At 46.7% G+C, this 22,319-nt stretch overlaps 1 protein-coding gene across 1 annotated transcript in view; it reads right to left on the reverse strand.

The window, feature by feature from the left end:
* The window catches only part of COL27A1 (collagen type XXVII alpha 1 chain), a 347,486-nt gene that overhangs the window by 15,773 nt on the left and 309,394 nt on the right, over positions 1-22,319 (reverse strand). Inside the window, exons 42-51 of the mRNA XM_075324295.1 lie at positions 17,259-17,315; positions 16,953-17,006; positions 16,446-16,499; positions 16,182-16,235; positions 15,955-16,008; positions 13,740-13,847; positions 13,553-13,660; positions 5,361-5,468; positions 3,542-3,595; positions 3,168-3,230 (exon numbers count right to left, since the gene is read on the reverse strand). Coding sequence (XP_075180410.1) covers positions 3,168-3,230; positions 3,542-3,595; positions 5,361-5,468; positions 13,553-13,660; positions 13,740-13,847; positions 15,955-16,008; positions 16,182-16,235; positions 16,446-16,499; positions 16,953-17,006; positions 17,259-17,315 — 714 coding nt within the window. The remainder of the gene's footprint in view (positions 1-3,167; positions 3,231-3,541; positions 3,596-5,360; positions 5,469-13,552; positions 13,661-13,739; positions 13,848-15,954; positions 16,009-16,181; positions 16,236-16,445; positions 16,500-16,952; positions 17,007-17,258; positions 17,316-22,319) is intronic.

A 22,319-nucleotide genomic window follows, 5' to 3' on the forward strand; every position in this document is an offset into this window, starting at 1 on the left:
ACTCCTCAGAGCAACGTATCTCTAGTAGAACAAAGGGTCGTCCATTGGAAATCTAACAGGCCGGATTCTTCTCTCTCCCAACATCATCTATCTGGGGACCTCCCGACTCTTCCATTACACATCAGGCTGTGGGCTTATCCCATTGATATCAACAGGTTTGGCTGACTTTAGCCCACCTGCCGCTGATAATTTCTACCCTAAAAGGTTGCAGCCAAATCCAGAACTTAAATCCAGCCACAAGCATGCAGATTTTGGTGATTTGTCTCTGCAGTGTTCCTGTGGAAGCGGAAAGAAAGTCATTGACTTAAAATCCAACTTACGGATTTAACTGAGAAAGTCCAAAGGTAATCCTCACCATTTCTGACTCAAAGACTAGAGAAGCTGCCTGACTAACATCAAACAGTTTCAGGATGAGCCTAAAATGCACTTGAAACTTTTTAGGTGACCTTAATGTGACCTTCTCTAAACTTTTCCAACTGTTCAATGTGTCAGAACGTTTTGCACAACCTGTTATTCTCTAACAAGGAGCCTAATGGATTTATGGATCAAACAGATGTTTGATCCATAAATCGCCCAATAAATTTCGGGGTTGAATTAGAATTCGTATTTACAGTCCTCCTCCTCATGAGACCAAGATGACACCTAACAATTGATCGCCAGTACTGCGCCATTTTGAGGCTTCAAGCAGGATATTCTCAAATGGAAGAGGTAACTGAGCTTAGAGTGTCACAAACAGGTTGTACAGAGACACAGAGAGACTGGAAGAGTCACAGAAAGGCAGAGAAGTGCACGTCCTTGGGCCACATCCCACACTGGTGACCGCTTCATTATGAACAATGGCTTTTGAAACTGGATTGATTAATGTCACCCAACTCCAGGCACATTCAAGGGAGGTGAGAGGCACCAAGTGTCATGTCAGTCCATTGGAAACCGTTTACATCAGTGTGGTCTGTGTGCTAGAGACCTGCAAGAGTACCTGACCACACCACCAGCATCAATTACACTGGACGAGGGACCAGTGGCCTCAGTTCTGTTCACTGATGAAAGTCAATTCACGATGAGGAGAAATAATGGCTGCCAACGATGTTGAAGATGACAAGGAGAGCTCTATGCATCAGCCACTGCTGTCACCAGACGAGCCTTTGGTGGTGTTACAGTGTGGGCCGATGTATCTACTCAGTACATACACTCTGTGACTGGTTCAGTGATAGCCCCTACTACTGGAATAACATCATTAATCCAGTCACTGTGCCTCTGCATGAATAACACCGGCCTAATGTCATCTTCATGGAGGACAATGCTGCAGCTCATCGAGGTCACATCATTAGGGAACGGCTGCTGGAAACTGGGGAACCTCAAATGGAGCAACTGCACTTTCTCCAGACCTGAATACTATAGAAAACCTATGGGATCAGCTGAGTACCATGTAGAGGCTGTAACTCTGTACCCCAGAACCTCAATTCCCTGAGGGCTGCCCTTCAAGGAGAGTGGGACGCCATGTCTCCACAGACAAGAACCCCACTTGGGACCAGGAGACGTAGTGGTCAGCTGGAATTGATGCTCAAGGTCACATGACAAGTAATTGAGACATTTGACTTTTTTTTTTGGGGGGGGGGGGTGTATATCCACCACTGGTGTTGGCTTTTGTTTCAATAACTTGTTTGTGATGAGCAAATCACCATTACATGCTTCTATTTAAAGGGTATATTCAGAATTAAAAAAATAAAAAAAAGTGCCCAAGCACTAACACGCAGGTAGTTGCTACCTACCTGCCTGTTGAGCCCGGCACTGTTCTTCGCACCTGTCAGCTATACAATGGCTTCGTCAACAGAGTGGCGGCTTCTTTTCCCCTTTGCTCTGTAGATGGGGTGGGACAGCCGAAGTCATGTAGATTGACAGCTGGCTCCCCGCTGCCAAACTGGGGGAGCCATCTGTCAACCTGTTGACGTGACATCAGCGGAATCGTTGGCAGGAGTTGGCTGTGATCGCTTTCTGCTGGCAAACAACGACACTGGGCACAACAGGCAGGTAGGTAGAAACTACCCAGCAGTTAGTGCTTAGGAAGATTTTTAATTTTTTTTTTAAAGTCCTGTTTTTTTAAAGTCTGTTAAATGCCCTAATTTCATGATGAAATATCACTGCAGTGTGGACGTTTTACCCGAAAGCCAAATATCCATACGTTTTTGTGAGGGGTGTGTGTGTGTGTATCTATCTATCTATAAATAACACACACCCACACACAGTCATGACCAAAAGTGTTGGTACCCCTGAAATTGTTCCAGAAAATGAAGTATTTGTCCCAGAAAATTATTGTAATTACACAATGCAAAGACTAAGCCAACTTCTCCCCTTTTCATCTGGTTTTAGGTGTGATTTTCATATTGCCCACACCTGTTACTTGCCACAAGTGAGTTTAAACGAACATCCCATGCTTGAAACAAAGCTGTTTACCCAAAATTCTGGCCCACTATTTTGGGTTTTGTGTGAAATTTTGTCCAATTTGCAATTTCTTTGTTGTGATTTTGTGTTTTTCCAATACACACAAAGGAAATAAATATGTGCATGACAAAACATCTGAAATTGCAATACTTTTCTGGGAGAAATACTTCATTTTCTGAAACAATTTGAAGTTTGGTTTTCCCCGTTGGTGTGCATGTACGAGGCTTTGCTTTATGCAGAATGAATTGCACGTCTTTTTCTTTCTATACAATTTGTCCCACATAAGATGGTGACCTATCTCTGGAGAATTTTTTTTTTCTTCATCTGTAACTGGGGCATTATAGGAGCCCCAGTTACAGGTGAAAATGCCCCCTTAGGCTTCACTGGCAGAGCTGATTTGGTTCTGACATTCTGGCAGAAACATATGATCACCGAGTCCTACAGATACATTGGCAACGCCAATGATCTTGTTAGCTGCACGGTGTGTATCTGGCAAAACGAACCACCGAAGCAGTAATAAACCGCTTCCATCTCCCATGAAGAGGACCAGACCTGGACCTCCTAGTTTGCAGGAGTTTTAACCCTATAATTTACAATGGTGCAAGTTGAAAGCTCGGGACCAAGAACTGAAAATTTACAGCGTTTGGTCACTAACTGGTTAACAAACATATACATGAGGATGTATGTGGGGGACAAAAGAACACAATGGTTGGAGCATTACTACTCACCATTAGACCAGGAGGCCCTTTAGGTCCTTGAATGCCCTTATATCCAATGTCACCGAGAGGTCCCTGCAGAAATTGGTAGAGTAATTGGTGTGAGTACCCAATACATGATATCCAGTGGCCACATAATCCAGCACTGGCCATTACTACATGATCCACTAACCCAAATCCCCAATCTCCAGGGCCCACTGTGGCCACACACCAGACCACAATGTGTTGCCATTTTTGAAACCTATGAGATTTAACTCTCCCCTATTGGAAAGAATGGGATTCATTTTGATAACACACAGTCATGTAGTAAAGTCCATGTTCTGGGATGATGATCACTGAGGTTTCACACATTCACAACATTGGCAGCAACACAACCCAACGAGTACCTTTGGTCCGAACAGTCCTGCCATGCCAGGAAATCCAGTTTCCCCAGGGTCCCCCTAAAATAGAGTTAGCAAGCGTTATAGGTGGTCTGTGAAAATGCAGGAAATGTAGAAACGTCTACGAATTGGAAACCATCTGAGCTCCGACATGTTAGGTCGCTGCGTCCATTGTACGGACCATGAAATGGCATTAGCCGGCCCGGAATTTACAGTCATGCCAAATTTTTAAGTTACATTTAGCTGTAAAAAATTGCGACCGGAGATAATAGACAAATGTCAGCTGTGACCGATCACTAATGATCGAGGCGATGGACAGGTTGGATTGGGTTTTATTGGGGAGATCCAATTTCAAAGCTGTGTTCACATGTGCCATCAGGTTACTGCGTCCAGCAAGACTGACGCCATGAGAGAGGAGGTCAAATGGAGCCTCAGGTTTCAGATTTTAGACTCTGCCTCATTTATGTGAGCGGATAGATAAATCAGAGGAACGGGAACATTATTATCTTTTTTTGTCAATTCAGACAGAATGCTAAACAGAGAGCATGGTGTAAAGTGAAGCCCCCTCAGTCCAGTCCTATTTATATTAAGGGGTTCAGTGGTCAATATGAAAGACCAGCTCTAGACCAAAGGAGGGCAACATATTCCTAGTGTGTGTGTATATATACAGTACAGACCAAAAGTTTGGACACACCTTCTCATCTCTACAACAACCTTTAAGAGGAGACTTTGTGCAGCAGCCTTCATGGTAAAATAGCTGCTAGGAAACCCCTGCTAAGGACAGGCAACAAGCAGAAGAGACTTGTTTGGGGTAAAGAACATAAGGAATGGACATTAGACCAGTGGAAATCTGTGCTTTGCTCTGATGAGTCCAAATTTGAGATCTTTGGATCCAACCACCGTGTCTTTGTAGAAAAGGGTGAACGGATGGACTCTACATGGCTGGTTCCCACCGTGAAGCATGGAGGAGGAGGTGTGATGGTGTGGGGGGGCTTTGCTGCTGACACTGTTGGGGATTTATTCAAATTTGAAGGCATACAGAACCAGCATGGCTACCACAGCATCTTGCAGCGGCGTGCTATTCCATCCGGTTTGCGTTTAGTTGGACCATCATTTATTTTTCAGCAGGTCATTGACCCCAAACACACCTCCAGGCTGTGTAAGGGCTATTTGACTAAGAAGGAGAGTGATGGGTTACTACGCCAGATGACCTGGTCTCCACAGTCACCAGACCTGAACCCAATCGAGATGGTTTGGGGTGAGCTGGACCGCAGAGTGAAGGCAAAAGGGCCAACAAGTGCTAAGCATCTCTGGGAACTCCTTCAAGACTGTTGGAAAACCATTTCCGGTGACTACCTCTTGAAGCTCATCAAGAGAATGCCAAGAGTGTGCAAAGCAGTAATCAAAGCAAAAGGTGGCTACTCTGAAGAACCGAGAATATAAGACATATTTTCAGTTGTTTCACACTTTTTTGTTAAGTATTTCATTCCACATGTGTTACTTCATAGTTTTGATGCCTTCAATGTGAATCTACAATTTTCAGAGTCCTGAAAATAAAGAAAACTCTTTGAATAAGAAGGTGTGTCCAAACATTTGGTCTGTACTGTGTATATGTATAATCAGTGACATGAAGGAACAATGTGACAAGTGCCCCTTATTATTTGCCAGAACAGAACAAATGGTCCACAATGGATGACGGGCACAGACGGTATAAACCTGTTCTCTTATCAGATGTCTTTTACACTTCATTGTTGTATTATAAAGTGATTTCACAGACTCTCCACTCTCCTGGTGGCCGTGTATAGTGGGACCGAGCGTTACTCACAGGCTGGCCTTTTGGCCCTCGCTCTCCTTTAGCACCGGGTAGTCCCATGACGCCTTCCATGCTACGTATACCTGGAGCTCCCACCTGACCAGGTAATCCTCTTTCTCCCTAGAAATAACCACAAAGAGTATCGTTATAATGAATCCAGTCGCCTTTGCGGTAGGAAAAGTAAACCCTGATGAGGCAAATTTTAGCGTATGTTTTGCCCATGATGTTTTCCCCCCTGATACTACAAGTGCTTCCACAACTTTTCAAAATAATGTCAGGGTACCGTAGTGGGGGTAACGTTCAGCCCAAAAGATTTTATACTATATGACCTAAAAGTAGCAAAAATCTGTGCCAGGAAGCTCTGGATGTAAAAAACGTGTGCGCGCCTCCTACCTATCCTGTTACCGCTCTAACTTTAGCGCACTTTCCAATTAGTAAGTTATCATTTCTTTCCTTCGGAAGTTTTAGAGATGTTTTCTTCCTTCTGGACTGCAAATATTCCCAAGGCTTACATGGACACGTATTCAGGACCAGTCCTCGGTGTCCCGTGTGCTCCGTAATGTGTGCAGGACGTGACGGTTATAATTAGCCCTGTCATATGAGGGGAGGAAGGGGCTGCAGAGCGTGGGGGATATCTGCTGCAGTGTTTTCATGTCCTGTCTGCTATCCCTGTGTGACCCAGCTGTCTACATTTTTATCCACACACACGTCTACCTTGTAAAAATATGGTACATGCAATACAATGGTGAATTCCAGTAAGACTAAAAATAAACCAAAAAGGCTTGGACTATAACAATACTGTTTTCATCACCATGGTCCACAGACACCAATGTAGCCACAAAAAGAAACGAGAACTGGAATCGGATTAGTTGCTATTGGCGAATACTCCACGTATATCAGCGCACTGTAACTGATGAATCCATGAATCCTACCAGTACTATTACTCCACACTGATAAATGTCAGGTATTTATAAGCCGGCTACCTGGTGTACCTCATGGATGGACCTTCGCTCTCCTGGTTAACCACTCTGACGGAACAGATAGGATCAGGCTTCATTCACCTGTGCATGTATGCAGGGGTGCAACGATCGCGGTTATGAGGGAGGGGATCCAGTCAGGGCCAAAGCTATTTTCAACTGTAAGTGCATGTTTGGACTCACCTCCAGTTAAAAGCTATTGTGAAGCAGAGACACCAGCTCCCTGCCCCGCAGCTACTCTACAGCCCACCAGTGTCGCATCAGAGGTGGGCCGGTGACATGATGCCAACATGTCACTAATGCACCGCCAGTATGCTCTGCAGCTGCAGGACCCCGGCTGTAGAGTAACCAGCCTGGAAAGGGGAGAAGACAGGGGGCAGATCGCAGCGTCACAAATGGGGCATTACTTCTAAAGCGGTTCAAAATGTATGGGAGAGGGGCATTATTAACATATGGGGACCACATAGGACGCCATAATTAAAGGGAACCTGTCACCACTTTTTTGGCCTATAAGCTCTTATATACTGCATTCTAACATGTTGTATATAAGAGCCCAGGCCGCTGTGAGAACATAAAAATCACTTTATAATACTTACCTAACGGTCACGCGGTGGGCCTTATGGGCATCTCCGTTCTCCGGCTCCGGCGCCTCCTCTTTCGGCCATCTTCGTCCTCTTTCTGAGCCTGTGTGCATGACGCGGCTACGTCATACACACTCACCGGTCCTGCGCAGGCGCACTACAATACTTTGATCTGCCCTGCTCAGGACCTGAATGCTGGCGAGTGTGGATGACGTCGGACCCGTCATGCACCGCGGCTAGAGAAGAAGGAGAATAAAGATGGCCGAAAAAGCTGGCGCCGGCATCGCAGAACGGAGACGCCTATCTGGCCAACTGCGCGACTGTTAGATAAGTATTATAAAGCGTTTTTTATGTTATACAGCAGAGCCTGGGCTCTTATATACAACATGTTAGAATGCTGTATATAAGACCCCAGTGGTAGTGGCCGCAGCTTATAGGCCAAAAAGGTGGTGACAGGTTCCCTTTAAGGGATTGGGCCACAAAGGGGATATTACGATTATATTGGGACCACAGAGAAATGTTTCACCTCTATAGGGAAATTAAAAATTGAAATACTACTGTATTGGTGCAATTTTACTGTATTTGGGCACAAAGGGAACATAAGCATTATACTGCATGGGGGGGCCACATAGAGAAACATCTACTATAATGTATTTTATATTAGGGGATACGGTTACTGATTGATAAAAAGGGAGGTACTGCTACTGTAGAATTGAGGGGAAAGAGGAGAGGGTGCTCTATATGTGATCAGTATAAAGGGTACTTTACACGCTGCGATATCGGTACAGATATCGCTAGTGAGCGTACCCGCCCCCGTCAGTTGTGCGCCACGGGCAAATCGCTGCCCGTGGCGCACAAGATCGCTAACACCCGTCACACGCACTTACCTTCCCTGCGACGTCGCTCTGGCCGGTGAACACGGCAGCCGTCCAATAGCAAAGGAGGGGCGGAGATGAGCGGGATGTAACATCCCGCCCACCTCCTTTCTTCCTCATTGCCGGTGGCCGCAGGTAAGGAGATGTTCGTCGTTCCTGCGGTGTCACACGTAGCGATGTGTGCTGCTGCAGGAACGACGAACAACATCGTACCTGCAGCAGCAACGATATTAAGGAAATTAATGACGTGTCAACGAGCAACGATTTTTCACAGTTTTGCGCTTGATGATCGTCGCTCATTGGTGTCAAACGCTGCGATGTCGCTAACGGCGCCGGATGTGCGTCACTAACAACGTGACCCCGCCGATATATCGTTAGCGATGTTGCAGCATGTAAATGCCCTTTTAGATGTCTCCAAAGTCGAGCCGTGGCTGGGAGAAGCCATGATTCCTTGAGGTGCAGACATCACTGGTCGTATATGGCGTTACCTGTACTGTATATACGGTCATTGTATGGGGGGGGTATCTTTAGTATTATTAGTTCAGTGATTTTTATTAATTATTTATCCACATAGTGGTATTGTTCGAACATTTGGTGGTAATATGTGGTTACGGTGTGGCAGCATTATTTATTTTTTGTATAGTGATATAATTGATATAGTAGACTGTGTAGTAATAGTATGGGGATAATATTTAATCTATAACTATATGACTATTTAGTATTACTAAGAAAAAGATCTTATTTTTGTGTTTTACATCATGTATTTGTATTTATTTATTTATTTTAGTCCGGCTGAGGCAGGTCATCAATACTACTGGGAATATAATGGCATTAAAAACAGAGAGCAGTGGCCAAGGAGGATAGCGGTAGCCGATGATCAAGATAAAAAAGCATTTTCTTCATCTAGAGCTTACACGAATACAAAACACTACAAGCTGCTCGATACTGACAGCTGAGATCTCTGGTCAGTCTTCGGCCTCTCTCCTCTCCTGAATCTAGGCTCAAGTCTCATTTTGTTTTTATTGATTTCGTTAGATGTGAGCTTAGACGAGTATCCAGGAGAGAAGTCTGAAGACAGACAGACGCATCAGAGCAGCTTGCAGTGTTTTCTAACACATGAAAGCTTCAAACAACAAAGCTCTCCAAAACGTCTAATCAAGATGGACTATGATTTATCAGATATAAAACAATTCTGTAACTGCTATGCACAGCAATACATTAACATTCACATTTAAAGCAATCACAATATAGATGTTATCAATTTTACTAATGAAAAACAAAAGACAACTTGGAAGATTGAAGTCGAAAGGTTGCGCAGTGATAAGCATCCACAGCTGGTGACCACTCGCTCACTTTTCACCCAGCATGAACTTTAGGAGTAAACTTTCTAAGTGGAGCTCCCCCTACAGACAGTTTTGAAGAAGGACATATTAGTTCTGGTATTTTCTGTGGTAACATATGGATGCGAAACTTGGACGATGAAGAAACGAGACTGAAGAAGAATTAACGCCTTTGAAATGTGGTGATGGAGAAAGAGGTTATCAATACCATGAATGACAAGAAGAAGAAACAAATCAATATTGGGACAAATCAAGCCAGACATACAAATTGAAGCAAGGATCACCAAGCTACGGCTTGTCTACACATCAAATGAAAAGAGCAATCGCTGGATAAGAACGTCATGGTCGGGAAAATAGAAGGAACAAGGCGAAAAGGAAGACCAGCAACCCGATGGCTTGATACTAACAAGATAATGGCGGAGAAGACCCTGCCAGACCTATGTAGGAGGAGGAGACCCTGGCGGACCTATCTAGGAGGAGGAGACCCTGGCGGACCTATCTAGGAGGAGGAGATCCTGGCGGACCTATCTAGGAGGAGGAGATCCTGGCGGACCTATCTAGGAGGAGGAGACCCTGGCGGACCTATCTAGGAGGAGGAGACCCTGGCAGACCTATCTAGGAGGAGGGGAGGAGGAGACCCTGGCAGACCTATCTAGGAGGAGGAGACCCTGGCGGACCTATCTAGGAGGAGGAGACCCTGGCGGACCTATCTAGGAGGAGGAGACCCTGGCGGACCTATCTAGGAGGAGGAGACCCTGGCGGGCCTATCTAGGAGGAGGAGACCCTGGCGGACCTATCTAGGAGGAGGAGACCCTGGCGGACCTATCTAGGAGGAGGAGATCCTGGCGGACCTATCTAGGAGGAGGAGACCCTGGTAGACCTATCTAAGAGGAGGAGACCCTGGCAGACCTATCTAGGAGGAGGAGACCCTGGCGGACCTATCTAGGAGGAGGAGACCCTGGGGGACCTATCTAGGAGGAGGAGATCCTGGCGGACCTATCTAGGAGGAGGAGACACTGGCGGACCTATCTAGGAGGAGGAGACCCTGGCGGCCCTATCTAGTAGGAGGAGACCCTGGCGGACCTATCTAGGAGGAGGAGACCCTGGCGGACCTATCTAGGAGGAGGCGATCCTGGCGGACCTATCTAGGAGGAGGCGACCCTGGCGGACCTATCTAGGAGGAGGAGACCCTGGCGGACCTATCTAGGAGGAGGAGACCCTGGCGGACCTATCTAGGAGGAGGAGACCCTGGCGGACCTATCTAGGAGGAGGAGACCCTGGCGGACCTATCTAGGAAGAGGAGACCCTGGCGGACCTATCTAGGAAGAGGAGACCCTGGCGGACCTATCTAGGAAGAGGAGACCCTGGCGGACCTATCTAGGAGGAGGAGACCCTGGCGGACCTATCTAGGAGGAGGAGACCCTGGCGGACCTATCTAGGAGGAGGAGACCCTGGCGGACCTATCTAGGAGGAGGAGACCCTGGCGGACCTATCTAGGAGGAGGACACCCTGGCGGACCTATCTAGGCTGCAGAAGATCGATCGTCCTACAGAGTGTTCATCCATCAAGTCTCCATGGCTCAAGATGGACATGAAGGCCGTTAAATAATAATAACAATAATGCTGTGGGTTGTTTTTTTTTTTGCTAGTGTAAACCTGCTAAAGTATGCCAAAGGTCAGTGGTTCCCACAGAAAGTGATGGGATGGTTACAGCACAAGTCTATACTGTGGACTTGGGACATATTAGATCAGATATAATGTGTGGAAGTAGAAGGTTTCATTGCTCATCTTTATGGCTCTGCTGGTGACACGGAGCAGATAGTGTCATATTTATTAAAAGTAACTGATGTCATGACAAAGGCCAAAGTCTGGGAAGAACCTGAATTTACGAAAAAATATTCCCCTAAAATTCATAGAATAGTCCACAATGCCAAGGAGCATTTCCCATGGGTCACACACAGGCTGCCCGAGTGTCTGGCCGTAATAGCTGCAAGGAGATTAGAGAGAAAATAAGGGAGATGTGGCGTTCCTCAAAGATAAAAAAAAATCACACATAAGAGGAAATTGTATATGTTGGTTTCAAAGGTGAAGAACTCCAGCTTAGGCTAAGTTCATATTTCCGTTGTTTTGCATCAGTCACATGCGTTGCTTGACGCAAGAGACAGAGAGATATATACAGAGGGGGAGACAGACATTATAATTACATTTATATCTTTTTGTTTTGTGGTTTTTGTGTGCAGAATACATTTTTGGTAATATTCTCTTTTGTTAACAGCAGTTATTAACCCGGGCGAAGCCGGGTAGTACAGCTAGTATATATATATATATATATATATATATATATATATATATATATATATATATATACACACACCTTACCGAGGCATCCTTCAAACATGTACTGTGCAGTATACTTAATATAAAATCTGGCCATGTATGGGGCGGTTAGGTTCCTGCCAGAAACAGCGCCACTTTAGTCTATGGCCTGTGACTGGTACTGCAGCTGCACTACCAGAAACAGTTCATAGATATTCTTATATATCTTATATAGATAATAGATGGATTATATAGATATTCATATATAGATTGTATAGATAATAGTGTTGCTATTTCTGGTAAAACCAAAACCAAACCCCAAGCAAGACAAAACTTTTTCCCCCGATCTTATCAACCCCTTTAAATGGAGCCTGCTGTCAGGTCCGTAAAGCTTGTAGTGGCTCCCGTAACTAAATTGTGCAATATGCACACATTTCCCATGTGCAAATTAGGAGTCTGTAAAGTGGTGTTCATCCCTCTCTGTCGGACACCTTGGGTTGGGGTGGGGGGGTGGGGGGGGGTGTTCTTCCGGAAAAACTGCGCCAACTGGATCAGAAGAAATACTGCCAAAGATGTCCAGGACAGCGATCACCCCCCATAAAGTGAAGCTTGAGTTATCAAAAGGATAAATAAAAAAAAAAAAAACAGAACTAATAAAAATCTATTCAGTAAAAACCGTGAAATGAAAGAAATCTGCAACCATTTATCTGTGGCCAGAGCGGACATTCCCGAGCAGTATACAGCTGTGTATACACCTCCAGCCAGAAGAGATCCCACCGGGAAATCTCCGCACACTCCTGACATCTGCCGAATGTGCACCATCAGCAACACAATGCGGGAAGGTTTAATCCTCCTGCAAATCACAACTGCACATTGTTATGGAGCCACAGAAGTCGCAGTTTCCGTATTTATCGATCTTGTCCACTAGAGGGCAGCAGATAATAGGCTTTGTCTTAGGCGGTCGGCTGAGATTCTTTTGGCATAGTGTAATACCAGAGGATACAGAAGAATTAAATGAATATCTGGCGTCGTTGGGTCACGTGACCCGTGAAGACCGGGTAAAGTGCAGAATAAAACCCAGAGGAGTTAATAATGGCTGTTTTCCACTTTAACATGAGTCAGACTTGCTCCACCTGGATACGCCGGACAGACATAATATTGGAGCGCTGTCTCTGCTCATCCGGAGTAAAGACAAATAACATAAAACACAATGCACAGCGTTTCCTAATGGAAATCAGACTTAATCCCGCTACAGTCGGCAGAATGGGTCGTATACGGACATGTACAATTACCAGATACGCAACGTGATCAGCGCATCCCATGCTCAACACCCACAGAATATAATTATATGAAACCCGGGGGGGGGGAATCCCTGAATGGCTCTGTTATACCACCGATATCTCTAAAATGATATTACTATGGAGCCCTATCTGGACTTTTACCCTCCATTTTCTGTCCTCGTTCCTGACCCTAGAGCTGGGCCCTGAGATAGGGAACGGGTGGGATGAGCTCTTCATCAACCCCACTAAACACTATAGAAGACACAGGGAAAAACACAGAAGAACAAAAATAAGTTCAGCAATGAACCTATTGATGAGTGCAAGCCGCCTGCTTGCATCCAGAGCTTGTGAAGGAACTGAATATCAGAATCACACGTTTAGTGAAAATGAGAGTATTTAAACCCAAGAGGAAATACTGATGATTAGCAGCTGAAGGGAAGAGGACCTCCACAGGGTCCTAAAGGTAAAGGGATGAAAACTCAGCAGAGGCGATACCTAGTACACTGAATACTAAGAGCAGGGCTAATAGAAAGTCAGGGAGCATTTTGCGCTGCCAAACGCTGTGACCTTCTATTGCTGGACACCAAAGGACAGTCTGTGACCTGTGACAGGTATTGCAGCGACTGACTTCCAACGGCAGTCAGCTGCAATACCAGGCACAACCTGCAGACTGGCGAGATGCTGTTTTTGGAACAAGGCCACCATGTTTCTATAATTCTGTGCAACCCTATAACTAGATTTTATTTTGGTTCAATGGAAGGAGACAGAACAGGGGAAACCAGCGATGGACCCAAATATAATTTACATACAGTATATATAATATACACAGCAATTACCCGGAGTCCGATGGGTCCCTGAGCCCCAGGTAATCCCGGCACTCCATTGTTCCCACGCTTTCCGGACATGCCAGCAGGGCCAATTTCTCCATCGTCACCTTGTTCTCCCTTGGAAAGAAAAAACGAACAATGAAATGATCTTTCACCCGATGGATTATAAAGTATCACACGCAGACCGGGCACTCACTCTCAGCCCCGCCGTGCCATCTTTGCCTGGTATTCCATCTGGTCCGGAGGGACCCTCATGGCCTTGTCTTCCTACCACTCCCCGGGGTCCGGCCATTCCTTCTGCTCCCTAAAAACAAGCAAGTAAATAATTTTACACACAAAGTCATATCGTTTGGACTCTGCCTGTAGCGTCATCTTGCTTTTCCTGATTAAAGGCTGCCATGAACCACTGGTGAAATATATAAAGTGATGCATTCTCAGAGGCAGCGAGCGTTCATACAGGTCACCGAGATCGGAGTGGATGCCTAATTTATAAAAGGGGGTTTATTACTCAAGCAGAATCTTCCAATCGTCCTTTCATAAAGGAGTTCTGCAACAATTGGGGCAAAGTGCAATGTGATATATACTGCAGCTGCTGCAGAAGCTCTTAGGGAGAGCGATCTGGGACAGACTGTTTCCGCAGGGATGAGATGTGCATGGAGCACCATTCCTTGGTGGCTTCTATTATTTTTTCAGTGTCTGTGATACATAAATATGTAGAGTGTGAAACATTTAGCCGGATCCTTTTGTTCTGGGGGTAGATAAGCCGCTGCTAGAGGACTTCTCCTTAAAGGGAAGGTATCGTCAAAAAAAAAAAAAAAAAAATTTCAATAACTGAAAAAATGTAAAGTAATAATATTTAAATGTTTTGTTTAAATATTATTTGTTTTTAATTGTGCAAAATATAAAAAAAAAAATTAAAAAGTTCGATATTTTCCACTGTTAAACACTAGGGGGAGCAGCTTCTGAAATCCTACAGAAATCCGACTGTAGAAAAAGCTCACATTACAGCTGCAGTAAAGTGGGCGGGGTCTGCTCTCCTGTGTGTGATGGCACGCCTCCCCCCTCCTAATCTGAGTGTTTACAACAGAGAATGACTCTCACACATCAGTTTTTTGTTGTCAGTCACAATCCACTGGCTCGATCCGTCGCAGATTGTGGAAAGACTGATGCAACGGATCCGTTTTTCGACGGATCCAAGTGGCTGGCTATTTGATACTAAATCAAATAAATTGGAGCATGCTCAGTTAAAAAAAATGGAATCCGTCGCCGGATTCTGTCATTTGACGGATGACGACGGATTCTGCGCCCATAGGCTTTCATTCTACCAAACAATGGACATCGACGGATCCGTCGCTGTCCTATTTTTCGATGTAGACAAAAAAAAATGTACTCTGTCCGTTGTCTCCGTCTGCCGGACAAACAATTTTCAACAGATCCGTCGACCGAAACGCTCGGCCATCCATCGCAATCTGTCGCTAATACAAGTCGATGAGGAAAAAACGGATCTAGCGGCATCAGTCGCCATATCTGTTTTTTTCAAAATTCGACGGATTGTGACTTAAGGGGGCTTTACACGCTGCGACATCACTAATGCGGAGTCGTTGGGGTCACGGAATTTGTGACGCACATCCGGCCGCATTAGCGATGTTGCTGCGTGTGACACCGATGAGCGATTTTGCATCATTGCAAAAACGTGCAAAATCGCTCATCGGTGACATGGGGGTCCATTCTCGATTATCGTTACTGCAGCAGTAACGATGTAGTTCGTCGCTCCTGCGGCAGCACACATCGCTCCGTGTGACACCGCAGGAAAGAGGAACCTCTCCTTACCTGCCTCCCGGCCACTATGCGGAAGAAAGGAGGTGGGCGGGATGTTCCAGCCACTCATCTCCGCCCCTCCGCTTCTATTGGGCGGCCGCTCAGTGACATCGCTGTGACGCCGCACGGACCGCCCCCTTAGAAAGGAGGCGGTTCGCCGGTCACAGCGACGTCGCCGGGCAGGTAAGTATGTGTGACGGGTCTGCGCGATGTTGTGTGGCACGGGCAGCGATTTGCCCGTGTTGCACAACAGATGGGGGCGGGTACCCACGCTAGCGATATCGGGACTGATATCGCAGCGTGTAAAGTAGCCTTTACAGCAAAAAAATGATGTGTTAAAGGGGCCTTACTCTGCTCTCCCCATAGAGAACGCAGGAAGGCTCGGCCAAGCATTATTATCAGGACGGATATGGAATGGCCGATTGTTCGATGTGGTGTTCCCAGAAGTCAGCCACAAAGGAATATCCCTTTAAGGCTTCCGCAGAAGATCTCAGGAAATGTCACTCGTATGGTCATCATTAGATGGCGCCCCAAAGAGGAGCAGACACAATGAGATTCTAGATCGGTATTTTCTTGCGATGATCTTTACTTACAGGTGGACCACGAGTGGCAGCTTCTCCCGATTTTCCTGGTTTTCCCTTTAAACCCTGAAAAAAAAAAAGTGACGTGACATTTTATATATGGTGGATGAAATGGACATGGTTTTCCTCTACACTTTACTTGTAATTCAGCTCTTACAATTCTAAAGTTTAGAAACTAAGACACAAGTGATTAGTTCCCTCACAATGCCCAGATCTCGATTGTAACCTGCACAACCTACCATCGCGCCTTTGGATCCTTTTAAGCCCTGAAAACCTCGTGGTCCAGCATGGCCCTGCGCGAAACAGACGTAAAGTCATCAATTACTGCACACATTTTACAATGGCGATTTTGGCCTCAATAAAAGCCAAAATCCATATAACAAGAAGTGAGTAGTAAATGACCATGTGGTACTATCAAGTACCTATAATGGGGCACACCTCTTACCCAAGTTGTAAATGTTTGTCACATGTATAGGAATAAGTAGATGCATGCAGTAACTTACCGGTAAACCCTGTTGTCCGGCTTTTCCTCTGGGGCCTTCTGGTCCATCTTGACCCTGTACATAGGTAAAAAAAATTGTTTAATGTCTGCCTAAAAATTATTTATTTTATTTTTAAGAACAGATCTGTTGAATCCTGATAAGTATTAATACCGGACAGATTTTCTATTCTTACGTCTCCATTCAGAATCCTCTCCATAGACAATCGCACTGTACAAATCTGGTTGTCTGTTGCCACCACCAGGGGGAGCTGAGGAGCTTGCTGTAGACAGTAGTTCCATGTATTAATGTAGGAAGCTCCCTCTAGTGGTGCCGACGTGAATGTGCAGGCAATATGTGATCAACAGATACTAAACCAGCAGATAAATTAAAAACGTAAAATGCAGCTGAACGACATTCACTATTGCTCTGCACTTTTAGGATAATTGAGTGCGGGTCAGGCATGTTTCCGCCTTTATAGTAATAGAAAGTAAATCAAATCATAAAAATCTGCTCAGTGCAACAACTCACAGGATATCCTGGGTCTCCTGGTTCCCCTCGGTCTCCGCGGTCACCAACAGGTCCCTAAAAAATAATGGGTTGCGTCAGTGCCGAGACTGTGTTAGCTTCTGTACCGATAGTTTGCAGGACACTAGACAAAGCCCTAAAACATGTTTCTGACCCACTAAGAAGCTTGTCTACAAGTTGGACAAGCACCACACCCAATTTAACCTCCGCCTAGACATATTCTGGCTGAGCATATGCCACTAATGGATGTGAGATACGCAGGTTGTGCCGCGGGATCAGGGCCAGGGATCAATATGAATATAGTCTTACTCTATCTCCGGGAGCGCCGGGGGCACCTTCCGTTTTGCCATCTTCCCCCTGTTCTCCCTGTAAACAAATAAAATGAGATATTACAAAAGAACAACACAATCTAATCCACATTGCATACGAGGAGCTGGGAACCATCGTTGCCACCGTCATACTCAACATTTGGAGGTCCGGGGTACATGCAGCCCTCCCAGTAAACAGTTAACTTGTGTGGGAGGGAGGGAGAATAATTTATGTTTAGCTTATATGAATGAGAAAAAGAGCAATGGGAAGTGACAAGTAAAAATGCAGAGAAGAGGGGCCAGAAAGTAAACATCTGAAGCTACAAATGCGCAGAGCGTAGAGAAGACGGGTGTGTTGTATTTGGCTGAGGGCCCACACACGGCGCATCTGGAGGCTCCCAAGTGGATGGGAACTTCTCACACCACATATCATCCTTCATCTTCTAAGGGACCATAGGAGCCATGACACAAGTGAAGGTGTGACGTTACTGGCCTGTGATCACATGTTCCTATAAGCGGGCGTTCCTGTGGATCTTGCATACGGTGACCATGACTGTTTTTATGACTTGCTCCAATATTGATAATTCTGGGACAACATTAACTTGATTATCGGTGTCTTAATTTCTCCCTGCAGGAGATTCCTCTTGGGCTGCTTGGTTGATTGGCCTCAGGAACAATAAGAGAGCAGCCCGGTCCAGCTGGACCCAGGCACGACGTTCATAGAAAGCGATGCTCTCAACGCTCGCCAAAACGTGAGTCATATTCTAGTCTGAACTGGTTACAAGCAAGCTGAGTCAGCGCATGTGAGCGAGAAGAACGCGTATGAGCCGAGGGGACCAGGTATGAGCCGAAAGGACCAGGTATGAGCCGAGGGGACCAGGTCCGAGCCGAGGGGACCAGGTCCGAGCCGAGGGCACCAGGTCCGAGCCGAGGGCACCAGGTCCGAGCCGAGGGCACCAGGTATGAGCCGAGGGCACCAGGTATGAGCCGAGGGCACCAAGTATGAGCCAAGGGGACCAGGTATGAGCCGAGGGGACCAGGTATGAGCCGAGGGGACCAGGTATGAGCCGAGGGGACCAGGTATGGGCCGAGAGGACTAGGTATGAGCCGAGGGGACCAGGTATGAGCCGAGGGGACCAGGTATGGGCCGAGAGGACTAGGTATGAGCTGAAAGGACTCTGTATGAGCGAGGGGAGCAGATATGAGCCGAGGGAAGCAGGTTTGGGCCGAGGGGAGCAGGTAAGAGCCGAGAGGAGCCCATGTGAGCCGAGAAGAGCCCATGTGAGCCGAGAAGAGCCCATGTGAGCCGAGAAGAGCCCATGTGAGCCGAGAAGAGCCCATGTGAGCCGAGAAGAGCCCATGTGAGCCGAGAAGAGCCCATGTGAGCCGAGAAGAGCCCATGTGAGCCGAGAAGAGCCCATGTGAGCCGAGAAGAGCCCATGTGAGCCGAGAAGAGCCCATGTGAGCCGAGAAGAGCCCATGTGAGCCGAGAGGAGCACATATGAACTAAGAGGAGCACATATGAGGGGTCTCTGCTGTCAACACTGAACCTCCAAAACACCCAGAGGTTTGTGGAAATAATTAAAGCAGATGCATGCGCTCACTGCCTTGAGGAGATAAAAAGGTTCTCTTCTTCAACCTGTAGTGATGTCCATGTTCTGACTTTATTAGGTCCTACCGCTGATTCCTGGGCAGAAGGCAACAGATTCACTATATGGACAATGCATGGTTAGTTTTATTTTAAGTGAACTGTTGGGTGATCTCTCCGGACCTATCGGAGAGCAGAATATGACAGAGGGAGTGCAGATATATTGATCTGTATCATTTGGAGTAAGATTGTGGTCTAAAAACTGAGTAAATCCTGACAGGACTCTTATGTGAGGCAGAGGGAGTCCGGCTTACCCCACCTACACAGTGACTCACAGTCTTTTCTGTACCCAGATATTGATAAATGTAAAGTAATGCACCTAGGACGGAGTAATCCTATAGCTGCGTATACATTAAATGGAAGTAAACTCGGGACTACAGAACAGGAGAAGGACTTGGGCATTCTGGTTACAAATAAGCTGAGCAGCAGCACTCAATGTCAAGCAGCAGCTGCTAAAGCAAACAAGATTTTAGGGTGTATAAAAAGAGAGATTAGATCCCGTGATCCCAACGTATTGTTACCCCTCTATAAATCACTTGTAAGGTCACATCTGGAATATGGGATCCAGTTTTGGGCTTTATATTCCGAAGCTAGAGACAGTTCAATGGTGGCCACTAGATTAATACAAAGGACGGAAGGTCTCCCATATTATGAGAGGTTGGAAAAGAACGTCACGTGTGAGAACGGTCTAATACAGAGAAAGAGGACAACCATTCTGTGTGTGGGTGAGGAGGACGGTCTCTCCTAGGAGTCCTGTCACAACTGACTGCTTTTTACACAGCAATCCTGCTCCAAATCATATATATCGCTGCGCTCATCTGCTCTATCATATACCGCAGCAGATGGGGCAGCAGAAGTCACCTGGTCACGGCACTGTCCTGGGCAGTGACACAGATGGTCCCTACCGGTCTGTATTATGGGCCTGTATGTGCCGACGTATCCTGCCTCCAGCTGGATACAACCATCCAAGGGGAGAATACTGTAAATTTGGCATATGGGATCCTTGAAAAAAAAACCAAAAACATCCGAGTCCAAAGCTGGTTATATGGCTGTGTGCATGATGTGAATATAACATATAACAGTCACCCAATACTTACACCTCTCTGCTTCCCCCCCCTCAACATATACGTACCCCGGTCTGGATCCTCCAGTCCATGTGAGTCACTACCGAAACAACTCATGACCTTAATGGAAATGTATAAGTAACCTAAGCTTTTTTTTCCACATCCATTTTCTGTTTTTTTTCCCCTATGCTGCACTAATGTAAGTGGATGCATGTGATGCGAGCTAATGAATTGGCTATGGTTATATACCACAGACCCAGATGATGAAGTAAGATTGAAGCAGACCTCTGTTGCCAAACCAGACGCTGTCCAGGTGACAAGAACCCCCGGAACGGTGAAGAACGCGCGATGAGCAGCCGGGAAGTTATAGTCCTGATCTCATCAGCTCAGTGGTGACTCAATAACTCGCTGTCTGCTGGGAATATTACCGCTCGGTGGGAATCTGCTGACACAAGTTCCTGAACGAAACCACAGGATCACTGGATTTATTCAGTCTAATGTACATTTATTTATTGTTTTTTACAACTGTGAGTTCATAGAGCAGGCAGACAAGAGGACATTGCTTAAAGGAGCAGTCCCAACTTACAGATTTTCCACATATCCACAAGGATAATGCTACAAATACATGATTGGTGCGGGCACGTGAGCTTTTTTTTTGCCAATTCTGCATGGCCTCTGCCCTGACTTAATGAGAAGGTGGTCACATTTCTGTGTGTCCTTCTCCATTGAAGTCCATGGAAAGAGGAAAGCAAGCGTGGATAAAGGAATATCCCTTTAAGGGGGATTCTGCAGTTTACCATTAAGGATTTATTTAAACTTAAAGGGGTTATCCGGCTTAATTTGCTTTTTTTTTTATTTCCCTATTGGGCTACATTGGGGCAGGTAAGTAGATAGAGACCACTTACCTGCCCTGCTGTCAGCCCCTCTCCCCCGGCTCAGAGCGGTCATGTGACCGCTCCTGCCGCGATTTTGCTGCTTCCGGTCATTTCACGTCTCCATGGGCAGGGCCATGTTGACATGCAAATGTGGAAACAGCATGTCGCCTCCCTGCTGGGCTGTACAGTGCGATGAGCCCCGCCCCCTTCCCTGCACCCTCCCACACATTCCCCCGCACCTCCCCCTGCACTGCTGTGGGGGTCCGTGACCTGGCGGCGGGGCCTCGCGGCGGCTGCCATGGTGTCAGCTCCAGCACCGGGCCCCCTGCCCAGGATCACACATTCAAATATACCGGCATCACAGATCACAGATCACCGATGCCGGTACATTTGAAAGTGCTGATGAGAAGCAGCGCAGCGCTGCTTCTCATCTTGCACGCTGTCTGAGCTCTCTTCAGCACAGCGGTGACGTCACCACTGTGCTGATTTGTCTAGAGCACAGACAGCGCGCGAACATGCAGGAGCGGCGGGGACCGATGACGGGTGAGTATGTACTCCCTATGGGGTGGTGTGTGTGTGTGTGTGTGTGTGGTGCACAGCCCGATGTGTGTGTGTGTGTGTATGTATGTTTGTGTATGCGGTGCACAGCCCGATGTGTGTGTATGCGGTGCAGAGCCTGATGTGGTGTGGGGTGCAGAGCCCGATGTGGTGTGGGGTGCAGAGCCCGATGTGGGGCTGTTATTTGCAATGCTGTAGTGTAGTGCGCTGCCCTGTAGTGCCCTGCCCTGTAGTGCGCTGCTCTGCAGTGCGCTGCCGTGCAGTGCGCTTCCCTGTAGTGCGCTGCCCTGTAGTGTCCTGTAGTGTCCTGCCCTGTAGTGCCCTGTAATGTGCTGCCCTGTAGTGTCCTGTCCTGTAGTGTCCTGTAATGTGCTGCCCTGTAGTGTCCTGTAATGTGCTGCCCTGTAGTGTCCTGTAATGTGCTGCCCTGTAGTGTCCTGTCCTGTAATGTGCTGCCCTGTAGTGTGCTGCCCTGTAGTGATCTGTCCTGTAGTGTCCTGTAATGTGCTGCCCTGTAGTGCCCTGTAGTGTGCTGCCCTGTAGTGCCCTGTAATGTGCTGCCCTGTAATGTGCTGCCCTGTAGTGTCCTGTCCTGTAGTGTCCTGTAATGTGCTGCCCTGTAGTGTCCTGTCCTGTAATGTGCTGCCCTGTAGTGCCCTGTAGTGTGCTGCCCTGTAGTGCCCTGTAGTGTGCTGCCCTGTAGTGATCTGTCCTGTAGTGCCCTGTAGTGTGCTGCCCTGTAGTGATCTGTCCTGTAATGTGCTGCCCTGTAGTGATCTGTCCTGTAATGTGCTTCCCTGTAGTGCCCTGTAGTGTGCTGCCCTGTAGTGATCTGTCCTGTAGTGCCCTGTAGTGTGCTGCCCTGTAGTGATCTGTCCTGTAATGTGCTGCCCTGTAGTGCCCTGTAGTGTGCTGCC

Source organism: Anomaloglossus baeobatrachus, chromosome 9, assembly GCF_048569485.1.
Source record: "Anomaloglossus baeobatrachus isolate aAnoBae1 chromosome 9, aAnoBae1.hap1, whole genome shotgun sequence".
Taxonomy (NCBI): domain Eukaryota; kingdom Metazoa; phylum Chordata; class Amphibia; order Anura; family Aromobatidae; genus Anomaloglossus; species Anomaloglossus baeobatrachus.